The following is an 18311-nucleotide window of genomic DNA, read 5'->3' on the forward strand; positions in this document are numbered from 1 at the left end:
AGGTTGAAACAAAAAAGTGTTGTGTAGTTTTTGTGTGAAATACTTGTTACCTTGTCTGCATTATTGTAACCTTAACAGGATCCATCAAACTACCCTAGGGATCTATGATTTTAAAGGTATTTAAAATGGTTAGCTCTAGCGTTTGGCCCGCTGTCCTCGGGCGGGCCCTTCCCGGAGATTGGTTTGAAGCAGTATGTACAATAACATAAAAAAAGCAATGCTGCTACACGGAAGCAGCATCCATCCGTAAGCCAGGCCCTCTATGAACGTCTAATTCGCGTTATTGAATCCTGTTCCTCCTACATTATTTCAGTGTTGACAATCACTCCGCTGTCCCTCGAGCACAAGGCCTATCGATAAGTACCTCGCCTGAGGCTGGGTAGGGGTTATTCTAAACGTGCTGCAGACATGCTGCGTGGCCAGACGGTCGTGCCCCAGGCCACGGGAGTTTGCAGAGCCGCAGGCGCGAGGGGGCGCCCGCGCACGCCGGAAAACTACAGCTCCCAGCAGCGGCTGGGCGGACGGCGCCTGCCTGGCGTCCCACGTGACATGGTCCCCGGCCGCCGTCCGTCACGTGCGCAAGGAGAGGCGGTCCTCGGCGCCCGGTCACCTGACCGCTGCCCGGTCCCGCTCTGGTCGCCGAGATGGCTGCTTACCTGCAGTGGCGCCGCTTCGTGTTCTTTGACAGGGAGACGGTGAAGGAGCCGGCTGGGCCCGACGGGGGCGGAGCCGGCGGAGCGAAGCCCTTCGCCCTTCCGCCGGGCATCACCGTCTGCGACTCGGGCAGAGGCAGCCTGGTTTTTGGGGATATCCTTGCCCGGGGCTCCCTCAGGAGGACGCCGTCTGGCGGCCTCCCCCACCTTGGAGGTTAGCGCGGGGAGCGAAGCCGGGATTCCCCCACCCCCTTTTAATGCTAGCGGGTAGGAGAGAGGTTGGGCGCCTTTCCCCCTGCTTGGGCGCCAGTGCGGCGGGATGAGATTTAGGAGTGGCCAAGGCCTTTCCCCTTTGGGCGTCAGAGGGAAATGCACAGATTGTGCCACCTGCCGCTGCTGCCACCCGATGGGGAAGGCCAGTGAGATCGCGCCATCCAGGGTCGGCAGCTTCGTGACAGGGTCGCTCCCCGTGCCTGGCTGGTGGTGTAACGTTCAAATATTTGCATGTCTGCTTCACGTCACTAAGTTGTCCCCCACTAATCTCAGGGCACGGGTCCAGGGCTGGATGAGCTGTGTAGTCTGAACTCCCCTTACTCCTAGAGGAGAGGGCTTCTGCGTGGGGCTGAGGCACACTGATGGTGTGGAGTGGAAGAAACTTGCTCTCCCACCACCTGTGCGTTACCTGTTTTGTGAAGAAATGAAATGGAAAGTGTGTGAGTGATGTATAATGCAGTCAAACTTCAGAATATTTCTCCTTTATAGAAAGAGAGTTTTGGGTAGTTAACTGGGGTATGGTAAGCACTCACTGAAACCACAAGGAGTGGTTTTGCTGACATAATGTGTGTTTTTGGAATCGCTCAGGCTTTAGGAAGTGTAGTCCATTTTCTTTGTTGCATGATGCACGTGAAGACACTTGTGAATGTGTTCTGCGTGGCTGAGAATCACTGCTGGTAAGAACTAGAAAGAGTACAATAGGCAAAACTATTTCATCTATGTACTAGAAACAAGGTGACCACCCTCATCTTGAAATACACTATGGGTTCTATACAGGAAGGTTCTGAAAGCCTCCCGTGAGGCGCTTCTCATTGGGAGTCGTCAAAAGTGTTTAGTACCTCGCAGCATTGGGCCCTAAACTAAAGTAGGATGTCTGTTAGGTGTGCGCCGAGCTGTTGTTTTGTTTTTCGGTTGCCCTTTGGCATATAGAAAATGTCTGCCTCTTCCAACTCCAGGTCACCTGCACGTTAAAATGTTCACTAAATGTTTTGTTGCCCTGCGATCACCTCAGTGACTGGAACAATAGCTAGTATAAGTATATTGGGCCAGCTGTCAATAAATGAGGGTAGCTGAAGAAGGGTTTGGTTGTGATATGTGTGGTTTCATTTTGTTTTCTCTGAGTACCTTGACTATCATCTACATATGGAAGGTCAGATCTGGTTCTTGCCACGCTCCCTTCAGCTTAGCAGTTTCCAGGCTTACAAGCTGAGGGTGACTCACCTGTACCAGCTGAAGCAGCACAGCATCTTGGCTTCTGTTGGTGAAGATGAAGAAGGCATTAACCCGCTGGTAAGTCAAATGACAAAGAGGACATGAGCCCATCTTGTGTGCTTTTCTGAGGAAGAACAATGTATTTGGATTAGTTTGGGAATGTCTTTGGTGTAAAAACAGTGTGTTAAATTCTAGCCCTATGGACTTAAAAGGGACCAGGTTTTGGCCCCAATATAACCTTAGGACCATATCTACTCACATGCTGTCTGTGTTGTTTGCAGGTTAAAGTCTGGAACTTAGAGAAACGAGATGGTGGGAATCCTCTTTGCACAAGGATTTTCCCAGCAATACCGGGTAACAAACCTACAGTTGTGTCCTGCATAACTGTCCATGAGACTCTTAACTTCATGGCTATCGGTAAGTGAAAAGCCAAACGCCTCCTGAAGGTGCCGAACAAACTCTGAAGTTAATATGATGGAATGAAAATGGATTAGTCCTACAGAAGGCGTAGGCGTAGAGCGTTCTGACATTTTCACGTCACATGCTTTTCATCCTAAAGAGAATGTACCTGACGCTAGTTGAGAATGCCAGTAATTGCTTGCAAAAGTTTGGCAAATCTTGATTTTTACCATAATTTTTACCATAAAACAAGATTTAATGTTCTATTGAGGTTTAAAAGTTAGGTACATACTCTTTATCTATATCGCAAGAAAAGAAAGAACAAAAACAAAAAGGACACTTGGGTAATTTTGACCCCAAATTGAGATTTTGTTCAGGCGGAGGAGAATGGGTTTTGCAATACGGAAATACCAGGCTATAAAATATATAGGAAAGATGAAGAACGTAACACTGGTGGGGGAGTTGCATTGTATGTTAAGGAAACCGTAGTCAAATAAGGTGCCAATCTGAAATGAAACAAACTGTACCTATACTGTAGTCTATACTGTAGTCTATACCAAACTGTAGTCTATACTCACTACGGATAGAAATTGCATGCTTGGCCGGATTTATACCTTCCGCGCCCTAAGGCACAGCATCTTAAGCGCCGCCGCCCTCTCCTCACCCCCGCCTCCAGCTGATGTTTGTGTTTTTTGTAATTTTAAATATGTATTTTTTTGTTATTGTATTGAATAAATGTGATTAAAACAATCACATAGGTAGCAGGTAGGTGCTACTTTACTGCACATGTTTCCTTCCTTGACTTTTGCTTCGCAAACGCGCTAGTGATAGCCTCACAGTCCATATCTTTTTAAAAGTTATCCTTCAGTAGTTAAAAGGGTCCAGGCCTCTGACCCTCGGGAGCACCAGGCTAAGGGCTTTAGACCCGGAGGGAGTGCTGGGGCTGAAACCCTGCAGTTCTTTTCCCGGCTTCAGCCCCGGAGGGCAGGGTGCTGGGGCTTGGGGCTTTAGCTACGAGGGGAGCGCTGGTTTCAGCCCCGGCGTGACCCTCCCCTGCTGAAACTGGGAGCGGGGCTGTACGAGCTCTGGTGCCCCCGCCCCCCCAGGCAGAAGGCGGGAATGGAGCCTTGGGGCTGAAGCCCCAGCACTCCCTTGAGATCTAAAGTCCTGAGCCCTGATGCTCCCAAGGGTCAGAAGCCCTGATACCCCCAGAGCCCTGACTCCCCCCTACCTGCAGTCCCAACCCCACTCGGTGTCTGTAAGGTCTTGTTCAGAGTTGTGGACGTTTCAGCGTTACGGACAACCTCCCTTCCCGAGGTGTCCATAACGCTGAGGTTCTACTGTATAATTGGGTTGTTTGTCATTTTTAAAATAAGCTTACGCTAACCACTTTTAACCACATATGTACAAACTTTTTAACTTTTAACCCACTTTTAACTTTTACATGACCCTAGAACGCCAGTGCCCCTAGGCACGTGCCTACTGTGCCTAATTGGAAATCCGGTCCCGGTTGCATGCTTGACTAAAAAAAGGTATAGCAGTAGGCATAGGTTACCAACCACCTGACAAGGATGGTGACAGCGATTCTGAAATGATAAGGTTGGCTGGAGAGAGGCTCCAGAAGCAGAAAGCGCAGTTATAATGGGTGATTTCAGCTTGCCTTATGACGACTGGGTGAATGTCACGTTGTGGCGTGACGCAGAGATAAAATTTTGAGACGGAATGAGTGACTGCTTCTTGGAGCAGCTAGTTCTGGAATCCACAAGGGGCAGATGAGCACGATTTGTTGGGGGAAGAATCAGCACGGCTTTTTGTAAAGGAAAGTCGCGCCTCACCAACTTATTTGGATTCTTTGAGGGTGTCAACAAGCACTTGGACAAAGGTGATCCAGTGGCTAGAGTGTACTAGGACTTTCAGGAAGCCTTTGACGAGGTCCATCACCAAACTATCTTATGCAAACTAAATAGTCATGGGATAAGAGAGAAGGTCTTCTCGTGGATCAGTAACTTGTCCAGAGACTTGTTCTAAAAATGTGACTTTTGACCAACTGGTTTCCTTCCATTTTACACTGTTGAGTTTTATAGTGCTAATTATGTACATGTGGCGCACTGTGTGATTTAAAACAACTGTTACACAAAACTGGTTCCAGCGAGTTAGGCATCTGTTGTAGCAAAGCAAAACAAAAAAGAGCAATAGGAGAAAATAAACCATAAAGAAAGCGTCTGTGTAAGAAACGGAGATGAAACTTTCTCAAACAGGAAAGCTTTGCACTGGGCCAGGTGATGGCCGTGAAGAAGTCCTGGTAGACCCTACTCAGGAAGGGAGTTTGATACATGTGTCCGTGAAGTGAGAAGACCGTGGGACCGCCCCGGTACGCGTATCTGTCTGGGAAACAACAAGGAGGATCCAGCTGACTCAGCCGCCTTGGACTTAATACTAGTAAATGTTTGGAAAGTGCCATAGACATAAACAGTTTAGTCCTTTTCCTTCAACAGGCTTTGCAGATGGAAGCGTTGTGCTTACAAAAGGGGACATCACACGAGACCGACACAGTAAGACCCAGATCTTACATGAAGGCAGTTACCCAGTCACTGGCCTTGCCTTCCGCCAGTCTGGGAAAATCACCCACCTTTTTGTTGTCACCACGGAGAACATCCAGGTAAGATATTGGCTTGACAAAGCTGTAATGGAGGTCAGACTCTGGCCCACTGATTGTAACGGCTCCTGGTTATTTATCGCCAATCTGCCGTTCGATGTAATCTCTAAAAAATCATATTTCCTTCACAGTCCTATATGCTGTCGGTGAAAGATTATTCTCGTCTGGAGCTGGACACGCATGGTTGCGGTTTACGCTGCTCCACGCTCAGCGACCCCTCCCAGGACCTCCAGTTCATTGTGGCAGGAAACAAATGTGTGTATCTGTACCAGCCAGATGAGCGTGGCCCCTGCTTTGCCTTTGAGGGACAGAAGTTGATCGTTCACTGGTATCGGGGATACCTCGTCATCGTTTCCAAGGACCGGAAGAGCTCTCCAAAGTAAGACTCCGGGAAGCAGATGAGTCCATTTTACATGTATTCACTGTGCAGTTTTTGTTCTTTGCAGCTCTCCTGGTGCTTTGTTGTGCAAGGCTATTGTGACACAGATCCCCATTGCTCTAAGCTGGCAGAGGGCTCGCTGGTCTGTAACAGCAACTCCTAATAGGCCTGCCGCTTTCATAGTATTCATTCAGAAAGAGTACCAGTTGCGGGTTTTAAATGGTTATGATTATCCTCGTAAATGTAGGTACGGCTGCTGTGTAAGGAGTTATGTGTATATCCACTGGAAATGTGTTCTGATAGTTTGTATCAAGGTGTTAATCCCCAGCAGCGGTGAAGAACTGATTTCCTGCCAGAACAAAGAGATCTATCCGTCCGTCTGTTGACACGTATTGTCTCATTCGCCATCCCCAGTCTGAGCTAAATGCAGAGGAAGAATCCTGAGATTTAACAGGAAGAGAAGAACAGCAAGGGGCTCAGAACCTTTTCCAGGGATGCACTTCAGCGATTTACTAGACTATATCTGGGGACAAGGAAACCATCCTGAATTCCTCTGCCTAGGAGGTAATCGGGTGGTGCGATTACATTCATGAAAATAGGGTCTCAATCAGGTTTGGCTGAAAACACTGCAAAAAGGCTTTGGGTAAGATAATCTTATTTGGACAGAAGGTCAGACAGTTCAGGTTAGTCTCTAGGAATGGTGTTACAATTTTTTTCAATAGGTAACCCTTCTGTTTCCATTATCCTTACTCACTATCTCATAAATCTTGATCTTTGATGATAAACTTATGATTGTTTTCACTCTAAGTGGAACTCAGTGCCGTAGTATTGTACGGGATGCTGCTCCTGAGCTGAATCATTCAAGATGATGTGTACGCTGTTGCCTTAGGGACAGCAAACCTCTTATTACTGTGAGTGTTAGCGATTAAGGAGCTGAAGGCTACAGGGGAAGGCTTCAAAGGGATTTCGGGACTGGAGTGCACCTGTCGTTAATCTGCGAGCCAAAGTAAGGGGTGACATAGCCCAGAGGAGATGGTTTGGGGGCTAACAGGCTGGAAGTGTCAGGGAGCTGACACCCAGTTAAGCAGCAGCAAGTCTCTCTCTAGCTGGAGGCTGAGTGGGTAGCAAGGTGACTCTCAGTCCTGCGCACCCCGAGAATCATCCCAGGTGTTGACTGACGTTACTGTGGCATGTGATTAGTATTAGAGCTCTGGCAAAAGCTGCTATGGATTGATCTGAATCTACAGAATCCAGTCATTGCTCCTGGGATAGCGGCATGCACCACCCTCCAGAGCCAGTGGGATCTGTCACCACCCTTTTATAACTCAGATATGATTTCTCCCATCTAGTATGTGGACTAACAACGTACGACATACTCACATGGTTGTTCAGAGGTTTGTATCCCGGCTCTAAGTGTGTTAAGGAGACGCTATTGAGAATGTGACTCAGAAATCCAAGAGCATGTGTGTTAAACTGTTCCTCTTTCTTCTGGTATCCAGATCAGAGTTTGCTGGGAGCGACCCGCAGAACTCCGACAAGCAAATCTTGAATGTCTACGACCTGTGTAACAAGTTCATCGCGTACAGCTCGGTCTTCGATGACGTGGTGGATGTCTTAGCCGAGTGGGGGTCTCTCTACGTGCTGACTAGAGATGGGAAGATCCATGCGCTTCAGGAGAGGGATACTCAGACCAAACTTGAGGCAAGCCACCTTGTTAATCTGTGTTTTATGGCTTCAGAATTGTAAAAGCTCCACAGATGAGAGGTTGAGAAGCCAGCACTTTGGACAAGCGAGTTATATGTCGGCAGCGTCGCGTTGTTGCCTTGTTGCTCCCAGAATATTGGCGAGACAAGGTGGGTGAGGGACCAGTAGCGGATGTGACTTCACTGACCTTGTCTGTAAGTGAGTTATATATCAGATGAGCTAACAGCTTCTCTGCACAGCCAAGTCATTGTAGACAACTTAGTCTCTTATGCAAACCTGTATAGGGCTTTCGACAGCATTGAGTGGAAGGAACACCTAGCCTTGCGGGCACTTACGACATTTAGCTGATGAGGAGAGTAGCAAGTGAAATATGTCACTGTCTAGAGCAGAGGGTCAAACACCTTGTTCCCTGTGATGGATTTATTTTCAGATGTGGCAGAATCTAAGATTTTTATTTAAAAAAAAACCAAAACAAAACAAAACCTAGTCCTTGTGGCTGTAAAGAAAACTTCTTCAAATGTGAATCAACAAGAATGCCTCAGTTCATAATCTTCCTGAATCTGCAGACAGTCTGAGACACAATAGCTTTGAGAGGTGTGAACTCTCCCATTAATCTCAATGGAGTATTCATTTTTAAGCCTTATAATGGACACTTGAATCATAGAATATCAGGGTTGGAAGGGACCTCAGGAGGTCATCTAGTCCAACCCCCTGCTCAAAGCAGGACCAATCCCCAATTAAATCATCCCAGCCAGGGCTTTGTCAAGCCTGACCTTAAAAACTTCTAAGGAAGGAGATTCTACCACCTCCCTAGGTAACGCATTCCAGTGTTTCACCACCCTCCTAGTGAAAAAGTTTTTCCTAATATCCAACCTAAACCTCCCCCACGGCAACTTGAGACCATTACTCCTTGTCCTGTCCTCTTCTACCACTGAGAATAGTCTAGTACCATCCTCTCTGGAACCACCTCTCAGGTAGTTGAAAGCAGCTATCAAATCCCCCCTCATTCTTCTCTTCTGCAGACTAAACAATCCCAGTTCCCTCAGCCTCTCCTCATAAGTCATGTGTTCCAGACCCCTAATCATTTTTGTTGCCCTTCGCTGGACTCTCTCCAATTTATCCACATCCTTCTTGTAGTGTGGGGCCCAAAACTGGACACACTACTCCAGATGAGGCCTCACCAATGTCGAATAGAGGGGAACGATCACGTCCCTCGATCTGCTGGCTATGCCCCTCCTTATACATCCCAAAATGCCATTGGCCTTCTTGGCAACAAGGGCACACTGTTGACTCATATCCAGCTTCTCGTCCACTGTCACCCCTAGGTCCTTTTCCGCAGAACTGCTGCCTAGCCATTCGGTCCCTAGTCTGTAGCTGTGCATTGGGTTCTTCCGTCCTAAGTGCAGGACCCTGCACTTATCCTTATTGAACCTCATCAGATTTCTTTTGGCCCAATCCTCCAATTTGTCTAGGTCCCTCTGTATCCTATCCCTGCCCTCCAGCGTATCTACCACTCCTCCCAGTTTAGTATCGTCCGCAAATTTGCTGAGAGTGCAATCCACACCGTCCTCCAGATCATTTATGAAGTTATTGAACAAAACCGGCCCCAGGACCAACCCCTGGGGCACTCCACTTGACACCGGCTGCCAACTAGACATGGAGCCATTGATCACTACCCGTTGAGCCCGACAGTCTAGCCAACTTTCTATCCACCTTATAGTGCATTCATCCAGCCCATACTTCTTTAACTTGCTGACAAGAATACTGTGGGAGACCATGTTAAAAGCTTTGCTAAAGTCAAGAAACAAAACATCCACTGCTTTCCCTTCATCCACAGAACCAGTAATCTCATCATAGAAGGCGATTAGATTAGTCAGGCATGACCTACCCTTGGTGAATCCATGCTGACTGTTCCTGATCACTTTCCTCTCCTCTAAGTGCTTCAGGATTGATTCTTTGAGGACCTGCTCCATGATTTTTCCGGGGACTGAGGTGAGGCTGACTGGTCTGCAGTTCCCAGGATCCTCCTTCTTCCCTTTTTTAAAGATTGGCAGTACATTAGCCTTTTTCCAGTCATCCGGGACTTCCCCCGTTCGCCACGAGTTTTCAAAGATAATGGCCAATGGCTCTGCAATCACAGCCGCCAATTCCTTTAGCACTCTTGGATGCAACTCGTCCGGCCCCATGGACTTGTGCACGTCCAGCTTTTCTAAATAGTCCCTAACCACCTCTTTCTTCACAGAGGGCTGGTCACCTCCTCCCCATGCTGTGCTGCCCAGTGCAGCAGTCTGGGAGCTGTCCTTGTTAGTGAAGACAGAGGCAAAAAAAGCATTGAGCACATTAGTTTTTTCCACATCCTCTGTCACTAGGTTGCCTCCCTCATTCAGTAAGGGGCCCACACTTTCCTTGGCTTTCTTCTTGTTGCCAACATACCTGAAGAAACCCTTCTTGTTACTCTTGACATCTCTTGCTAGCTGCAGCTCCAGGTGCGATTTGGCCCTCCTGATTTCATTCCTACATGCCCGAGCAATATTTTTATTCTCTTCCCTGGTCATATGTCCAACCTTCCACTTCTTGTAAGCTGCTTTTTTATGTTTAAGATCCGCTAGGATTTCACCGTTAAGCCAAGCTGGTCGCCTGCCATATTTACTATTCTTTCGACTCATCGGGATGGTTTGTCCCTGTAACCTCAACAGGGATTCCTTGAAATACAGCCAGCTCTCCTGGACTCCTTTCCCCTTCATGTTAGTCCCCCAGGGGATCCTACCCATCCGTTCCCTGAGGGAGTCGAAGTCTGCTTTCCTGAAGTCCAGGGTCCGTATCCTGCTGCTTACCTTTCTTCCCTGTGTCAGGATCCTGAACTCAACCAACTCATGGTCACTGCCTCCCAGATTCCCGTCCACTTTTGCTTCCCCCACTAATTCTTCCCTGTTTGTGAGCAGCAGGTCAAGAAATGTAAGCATTAATTATGTAATTGATGACCAGTTGGTGAGTGGTATGGGGAAGGAGATGAGAATGAAACCCAAGGAGGTGGGAATTGCTGCTAAGAAGGAAATGCAGAGGGAAGAGAGGAGGAAATATCTGAAGACTGAGTTGAGGGATGGAAACAGAGAAAGGAGGATAAGGCGGGAAGAGAAACAAAGGGCAGAAATAACGATGTACCTGAAGGGGAGCAGATTTTCCTGTTGCATGAGGCTGAATGTGACAATAAGGGACTGAACAAATAATTACTGACAGTTCTGTTATTAAAAGCCAGATTCTACTACTGATCTCTGTGGTAACCTGCCATTGATCTCAGTGAAAGGTCTGTGCATCGAGGGGAGCGTGTTGTCCTGAACACGTTCTTCGGCCTGTGGACTGTAATTAAAAATTAAATTTGGGGCTTGCCACAGAATGAATTTGACATCTCCTTCCAGAGATTTAACTTTTCCGGTTTGCGGGGCTGAGGAGAGGGCCGTATGTGGTATAGGGAAAGGAGGCACAGGGACAGAGATGCTTATTGGGGTTAAATGTAAGAGTGACCATACTGGGTGAGACCAGTGGTCCATCAGGTGCATTATCCTGTCTTCTGACAGTGGCCAGTGGTAGATGCTTCAGAGGGAATGAACAGATTAGGGCAGTTACTGAATGATTCAACCCCTGTCATCAAGTCCCAGCTTCTTGCAGTCAGATGTTTAGGGACATACAATGTTGCATCCCTGACCATCTTGGCTAATAGCCATTGATGGACTTATCCTCCATGAACTTATCTAATTCCTATTAGAAACCATTTGTTGTTTTGGCCTTGACTGCATCCCCTGACAACGAGTTCCACAGGTAAACTATGCAGTTTTTGAGGACGTATTTACCTTTCTTTTAAATCTGTTGCCTGTTAATTTCATCGGGTGACCCCTGGGTCTTGTGTTATGTGAAATGGTAAATAAAACTTCCTTATTTACTCTCTCAACACCATTCATGATTTTATAGACCTCAGCATATCCCCACTTTGTCATTTACTTTCTACGTTGAATGACAGTCCCAGTCTTTTTAATCTCTACTCATATTAAAGCTGTTGCATTCCCCTAATTGTTGTTGCCCTTCTCTGTGTTTTTTTGAGTTCTAATATATCTTTTTTGAGATGTGGCAACCAGAACTGTATGCAGTATTCAAGATGTGGGCATACCATGGATTTATAGTGTCATCATGATATTTTCTCTTATTATCTATCCCTTTCCAAATGGTTCCTTACATTCCGTTAGCCATTTTGACGACTGCTGCAATGGATGTTTTCAGAAAACTTTCCATGATGATTCTGAGATCTATCTTGAGTGGTAACAGCTAATTTAGACCCATCATTTTGTATATGTAGTTGAGAGATGTTTTCCAGTGTGCATTATTTTGCATTTATTTGCATTGAATTTCATTTGCCATTTTGTTGCCCAGTCACCCAGTTTTGAGAGATCCGTTTGTGACTCTTCAGTGTCAGCTCTGGACTTAACTGTCTTGAGTAACTTTATATCATCAGCAAACTTTGCCACCTCACTGTTCATGGCCTTATGAATATGTGGAACAGTATAGGTTCCAATACAGATCCTTGATGTAACCCACCGTATACCTTTTTCTGCTGTGAAAATGAACCATTTATTCCTCACCTTTGTTTTCTGTTCTTTCATCAGTTACTGATCCACAAGAGGACCTTCCCTCTTATCCCGTGACTGCCTACACTGCTAAAAGCCTTTGGTGAGGGACATTGTCAAAGGCTTTCTCAAAGTCCAAGTACACTGTATCCACTCAATCACCCGTGTCCACATATTTGTCGACCCCTACAAAGAATTCTAATAGATTGGCCAAACGTGATTGCTCTTTACAAAAGCAGTGTTAACTCTTTTCCAACAAATTGTGTTCATGTGCGTATCAGATAATCCTTTTGTTTACTACGGTTTCACCCAATTTACCTGGTATTGAAGTTAGGCTTACCGGCCTGTAATTGCCAGGATCACCTCTAGGGATGTAAATACAGTTTAAAACATTTACTCTTTAAAGTATTAAAATTATATCGGGATGAAAGGGAGAGGAGCTGGGGTCTCTGGGGCTGACTGGTTGGGGCTCCTGCGGGCTGGCTGCTGCTTACCAGTTAACCATTTAACCTTTTACATCCCTAATCACCTCTAGAGCCTTTTTTTTTAAATCTGCATTATATTAGCTACCTTCCAGTCATCTGGTACAGAGGCTGATTTAAGCAATAGATTACATACTACACTTAGGAGTTCTGAAATTTCATATTTGAATTCCTTTAGAACTCTTGGATGAATACCATCTGGCCCTGACAATTTATTACTGTTTAATTTATCAGTTTGTTCCAAACCCTTGTCCACTGACACCACAATCTGGGCAAGTTCCTCATATTTGTATGGCTCATGTGGGGCCCTCTGCAGTGAAGAGGGATGCGAAGAATTCACTGATCTTCTCCTCAATGGCTTTGTCTTCTTCAAGTGTTCCTTTAGCACCTTATTCGTTCAGGGCCTCACTGGTGGTTTGGCAGGCTTCCTGCTTCTGATGTACTTTAAAAAAATTGACTGTTAGTTTTGTGTCTCTTGCTAGCTGCTAATTAGGCCTGCCAAATTATACTTTTATACTGGATTTGCCAGAGTTTGTTCTTTTCTGTTTTCCTCAGTAGGATTTGACTTCCAATTTTTGAAGGATTCCTTTTTGTCTCTGACTGCCTCTTTCATTCTGTTCAGTCATGGTGGCATTTATTTGCTCCTGTTACTGGTTTATTTCTTCCTTTGGGATATACATTTAGTTTGAACGTCTATTATGGTGGTTTTTAAAAAGTTTCTGTGCACTCGCAGGCTTTTCACTCTTGTGATTGTTCCTTTTAACTTCCATTTAACTAGCTTCCTCATTTTTGTGTAGTTCCCCTTTTTGAAGTTAAATGCTACTGTGGTGGGCTTCTTTTGTATTTTCTCCCTACAAGGATGTTAAATTTATTTACACTGTGGTCACTATTACTGAGTGGTTCAGCTATATTCACCTCTTGAACCAGATCCTGTGCTCCGCTTAGGACTAAGACAAGAATTACCTCTTTACCTTGTAGGTGCCAGGACTAGCTGCCTGAAGAAGCAGTCACTAATGGTGTTTAGAAACTTTATTTCTGCATCCCTTCTGGGGTGACATGCACCCAGTCAATATGGGAATATTTGAAACCCCCCATTATTATTGAGTTTTCTATTTTTATAGCCTCTCTAATCTCCCTGAGCATTTCACAGTTACCGTCGTCAACATTCTGGTCAGGTGGTCGGTAGTACATTCCTACTGCTGTACTCTTATTCCAGCATGGCATTTCTATCCATAGAGATTCTGTGGTACAGTTTGGTTCATTTAAGGTTTTTACTATATTTGATTCTGTGCTTTCTTTTATATATAGTGCCACTACCCCACCAGCACAACCTACTCTGTCATTCCCATGTATTTTGTATCCTGGTGTTAGTGTCCCATTGATTTCTGTGATGGCTGTTACATCAATATTCTCATTTAACAACAGGCACCAGGTTCACCCATCTTAGCGTTTAGGCTTCTTGCATTTGTACGCAAGCACCTATAACATTTGTCAGTATTTAGTTGTCTGTCTTCATGTGATGTGATCAAATGGGAATCTTTTTCTATTGACTGTTTCTCTTCAGGTGTATAGAATCATAGAATATCAGGGTTGGAAGGGACCTCAGGAGGTCATCTAGTCCAACCCCCTGCTCAAAGCAGGACCAATCCCCAATTAAATCATCCCAGCCAGGGCTTTGTCAAGCCTGACCTTAAAAACTTCTAAGGAAGGAGATTCTACCACCTCCCTAGGTAACGCATTCCAGTGTTTCACCACCCTCCTAGTGAGAAAGTTTTTCCTAATATCCAACCGAAATCTCCCCAACTGCAACTTGACCATACACCTGCTAAAATGAACACTGTTCATGGTACTTGGAAGTAGACCGAGCCAACTATGAAAACTAAAGATTGTACATATTTTAATAATTGTAATCTGTGAACATATGACTCTTCAGAATCCTAGATTAAGGTAGCAATAGGTCTCAAATGATTGACGTTGAAACCAAATTAGTTAATGCTCTGAAGGTACGGTTTTGTGTAAGGGTTGAGTATTTTTATTAACCCTGCTGTCAGTCAAAGATTTCAACACAAGTGGTTTTCCACTGGGCTGAGACCGCTTCTGAGCTTAGAGATAAGAATGAGCGTTTAACCCTGCCCATTAGTACATGAGGCCTTATTTAATATCAGTCCAATTAAAAAAAATCAAATGTACTTTACAAGGAGCTATTTTATAGAAAGGGAAACTGAGGAAGAGTAGTTAAATTATTGTTCAAAGTTACAAGGCAAATCAAGGGCCAAGTTCTGGATTAAAACCTAGATCTCTTGGCTCACTGCCCTTTGTCAATTCACATAGCTTGTGGTAGTTGTAAAGAAATTGTGCTCCATTGCCTTGAGGATGGGTGATAGAGCTGGAGTCTCTGCTTTGTACGAAGCCACATGTTGTGTCCCTCTCCCACGAAAGAATATCTTGGTGAAAATGATCATTGTTCACCTGTGAAAATAGCCACCTTTTGACTGTTCTGTTGGGTAATGCATTAGCTGCCATACACAGATCTGGGGGTATAACAGGTAGCAAAGGGCTTGGGCGGGTGTCATTGAGGGAGAGATGGTTTCCTTCTGCCATCCTTTCTTCCTAGTGATTCAGCACAATTTTTTTTTCCGTACAGAAGCTGGACAGCTCTGCTGAGGCAGCTCCTGCAGCTGAATTTCGTTCTCTGCAGAACTGGTAACCTCCATTCCTAAGTGCTGGTCACACCCATCCCTGCTTTCTGAAGGCCTTTCCCTCCCAATATCGTAGTGCAGCACATACTGTAGCATGCCTGTCACCTCTTATCTGTGTGTCCATGCTACGCCAGAAGGGTCTGGGTCACAAACGGAACAGCCCTTCTCTCTAGCACATGGTCTGGCACACATTGTGCTAGGCAGCCGAGGCAATAACGTCCCTCCTCTCCTCTTTCCCAGTTCAAGGAGCGTCTTCTTCTCTTTCACATAACAGGCATTGGGGTTGGAAAAGTCCATAGCGATGGAGAACAAGACACTGAGGAGAACTCAGGTAAAGGAACAGACTTTGCATTCGTCAGGGCTTAGATTGTTCATGGTAATTGTATATCTCGTAATAAAATAATGTGTATATCTCAGCTCTGCAAATCTGTCGGGATAATTTAATAGGTCAGGCTTAAAATCTACTCACCTTCCCTTTACAGTTTTAAGGGGGTGGGAGAAAACAAAAATCAAACAATATTACTTTCCCATTTTTAGAAAACAATTACAAGTAAAAGGTTCCTAAGGTTGTGGTCTCTGCACTGTTTGTCTTAGTTGAAATATAGTGCTTAAATCAAAAGGAGAGGGTGAGAGAGTAAAGGGATTATACCACTTACCCCTCTAATTCTGCCATTTACTGAATAGATCAGTCCGAGCTGGGTATTAATTAAGTTAAAAGTTTGATCATTTTGTAAAGACTTCCATAAATATGCAGATATAAGTTAATGTTTGCACAGCATTTTGAAAGTGAAAAGTTCTATATAAGGACTAAGTGTTTTTCTTAATGACTTTTTGTGAATAGCTGAACATTTATGAACTTAATAATACAACACACATGATTTCCAATCCTGCAAACGCTTACTACAAAAGTCAATAGGACTGTTCACAGTAGTGTGTGCTATGTCTGCTAGTGTTCACAGAATTGAGCTCTAGGGTCCAATACTGCAAGACAGTGAGTGCCTTCTGGGAGTGCTGCACATTTCCCAACAGGAGTTTATACTCTTTGCAAACCGTCTCTTGTGTTAGTTTAAATATTTGATATTTTGCTCAGTTTAGGAAGATGTGGTTGCCACTTGGGGAACACATTTAGCTGCGGTGGAATGAGCTTTCAGTTGGCAGACAGCACTGGAAAGAAAACCTGCAAAATTATGGATTTGGGGGATTTGCTTTAATTTTTAAAATATGTGAAACACATTGTTCATAGGATGAAAATGGCCTGAAAAACAGAGTTATCCGAGTGGGCACCAGGAAGAGTCAGGTGAGTTTTTGCTTATTGTATTAGCTTCTGTTCTGGTATGGCCATATTGCTGAGTCTCTGTTCAATGGGGACAGTTGTGACTTGAGAACCCTATAGCTGCATCTCCTAAAAGCAGAAAATCTGGGTGGCTGATTTTAACTTTAAAAATATGATGTACAGCAGTTACCCTCTGGAAATAAGTGTGTATCTCTGTTATTTATAGATTAAACCCAAATGAAGTCCAGCATCTATCAGGTTTCCTGTTCAATAGGGAAGTGTTGTCTAGTGGTCAGAGTGAAATACTAGGAATCAGTATTGCCTTGTTCTGTTCCCGTCTCTACCACTGACACAGTGTGATTTATGGCAAGTCTCTTAGGGCCACATCTTCAAAAAAGTGGCCTCTAGATTTTGGGTGCCCAGGTCTTACGTACCGAGCACCTGATTTTCAGAGGTGCTGAGTTTTCTTACCTCAAGTCACTAGAAGGTGCAGATGGAAATTGGGATCCAGATGTTTCAAGTTTGGGCACCCAAAATAGTGGACACTCTCTTGAAAATTTAGCTCTTTATTTAACTGTGCTGCCATTTTCTCATCTGTAAAATGGGGACAATTTGTGGATACTTCACAGAAGGTCTGGGGCGTGAGGCTTCATTCATTCATATTAGTAAAGCACCTTAAGATCCTTGTATTAAGCACAAAGTATTATTAGATGGAAATAAATTTACTTATATTTGTTTATGCAGATGAGCTATCTTCTCAAACCAAAAGCCCAAGTCCTCCTCAGACCCTAGACTGGAGTAACGATATCTTTGCCAAAGAGTGACTTCTATGAATTAGAAATAACTATTCTGTCATCAGAGTTGTACTGTAATAGGCCTCCTTGTTGGCCGTCCCCGTAGGAAGGCCCGAGATTCAATGGGCCGTGAGACTGAGCTCTCCTACAGGGGATCCCTCCCTGTTGGGGAAGAGGCATGGTTTTTACAGCTATGTGGGACAAGCTTGCCTTGATGCCACCTGGACTGTATCCATTTTGAATAAACAGAACTTTAGTCCCAATGGCTGTCAGTTGGCACATTCCATCAGCACCAAGCTCATGGAGTAGGTCAAGAAACAGGGAGGTGATTGCACTCCTCTTTCGTAGAATCCCTTTGTGTCTTCATTTTGCTATATCCAACAACCAAATATCTTACATGGAGGCAAAACTTAGGGTGCGTTGATGCTCACAAAGGCCTGGAAGGGAGGATATAGGAAATACATTGGGTCTTTCTTGCTATCTAGCTGCAGCTGGGAAGAGCAAGTATGCAAAGAGAGATAAATGTGTCTTGGGCCTTTGTTTTGAGATAATCTTGCCTACTCTGGAAGTTAGGTGCAGGCATGGCTCTGTACTTTGCGGGAGGCTAGAAGATGAGACAGATGGGCATTGAAGGGTGGGACGTTGCATTTCTCCACCGTGTGTGATCTCCTAATCTATTGTTAAGAATTATCATTATCAACACTTTGCACTTATAGCACCTGTGCCTTTCACCCAGAATCTCAAAGCACGTTACAAAGGGGAAGTTTGTTGGACTCATTTTACACATGTGGAAACCCATGACTTGCCCAGGGCCACTCAGAGCATCAGTAGCAGAGAAAGATTAGAAACTAGGCTTCCTGGTTCATCTTCAGCTGTGACTACTAGACTACATTGCCTCTCACAAGGTCAGGATCTATGGAGGGATCCTCTGCCTTCTGCTTGAGTAGGATAGTGGTGGTGGACTGGACTATTTTATGTGATCCTCCCCCTTCCAGAGTGTAAATTAAATGTGTCCCATCTACAGGTACCAGGGCCTTTTGCAGCCTCCAAACCCTGTGGCTTGCTCTGTCTGTTCTCCTTCTGCACAACTTTCTGACATACCTCTGCTCATATAGATCACAATTCCTGCAGACAAATCTTAATCTTGGCTCCTTGCAGAATCACACAGCAA

At 45.0% G+C, this 18311-nt stretch overlaps 1 protein-coding gene across 2 annotated transcripts in view; it reads left to right on the forward strand.

The window, feature by feature from the left end:
* The first annotated feature begins 540 nt into the window (after nucleotides 1-540).
* HMBS (hydroxymethylbilane synthase) overlaps nucleotides 541-18311 on the forward strand; it is a 32355-nt gene continuing 14584 nt past the window's right edge. Inside the window, exons 1-8 of one of the 2 annotated variants that reach the window (XM_074936603.1) lie at nucleotides 541-807; nucleotides 2068-2216; nucleotides 2420-2555; nucleotides 5033-5196; nucleotides 5325-5572; nucleotides 7072-7273; nucleotides 15348-15404; nucleotides 16317-16370. In XM_074936603.1, coding sequence (XP_074792704.1) covers nucleotides 645-807; nucleotides 2068-2216; nucleotides 2420-2555; nucleotides 5033-5196; nucleotides 5325-5572; nucleotides 7072-7273; nucleotides 15348-15404; nucleotides 16317-16370 — 1173 coding nt within the window. In that variant the 5' untranslated portion in view covers nucleotides 541-644. Of the gene's footprint in view, nucleotides 808-2067; nucleotides 2217-2419; nucleotides 2556-5032; nucleotides 5197-5324; nucleotides 5573-7071; nucleotides 7274-15313; nucleotides 15405-16316; nucleotides 16371-18311 lie in introns of those variants that run through there. The other variant, XM_074936604.1, reaches the window with a different exon arrangement.

The sequence above is a fragment of the Natator depressus genome, chromosome 22 (genome assembly GCF_965152275.1).
Source record: "Natator depressus isolate rNatDep1 chromosome 22, rNatDep2.hap1, whole genome shotgun sequence".
Classification (NCBI taxonomy): Eukaryota; Metazoa; Chordata; order Testudines; family Cheloniidae; genus Natator; species Natator depressus.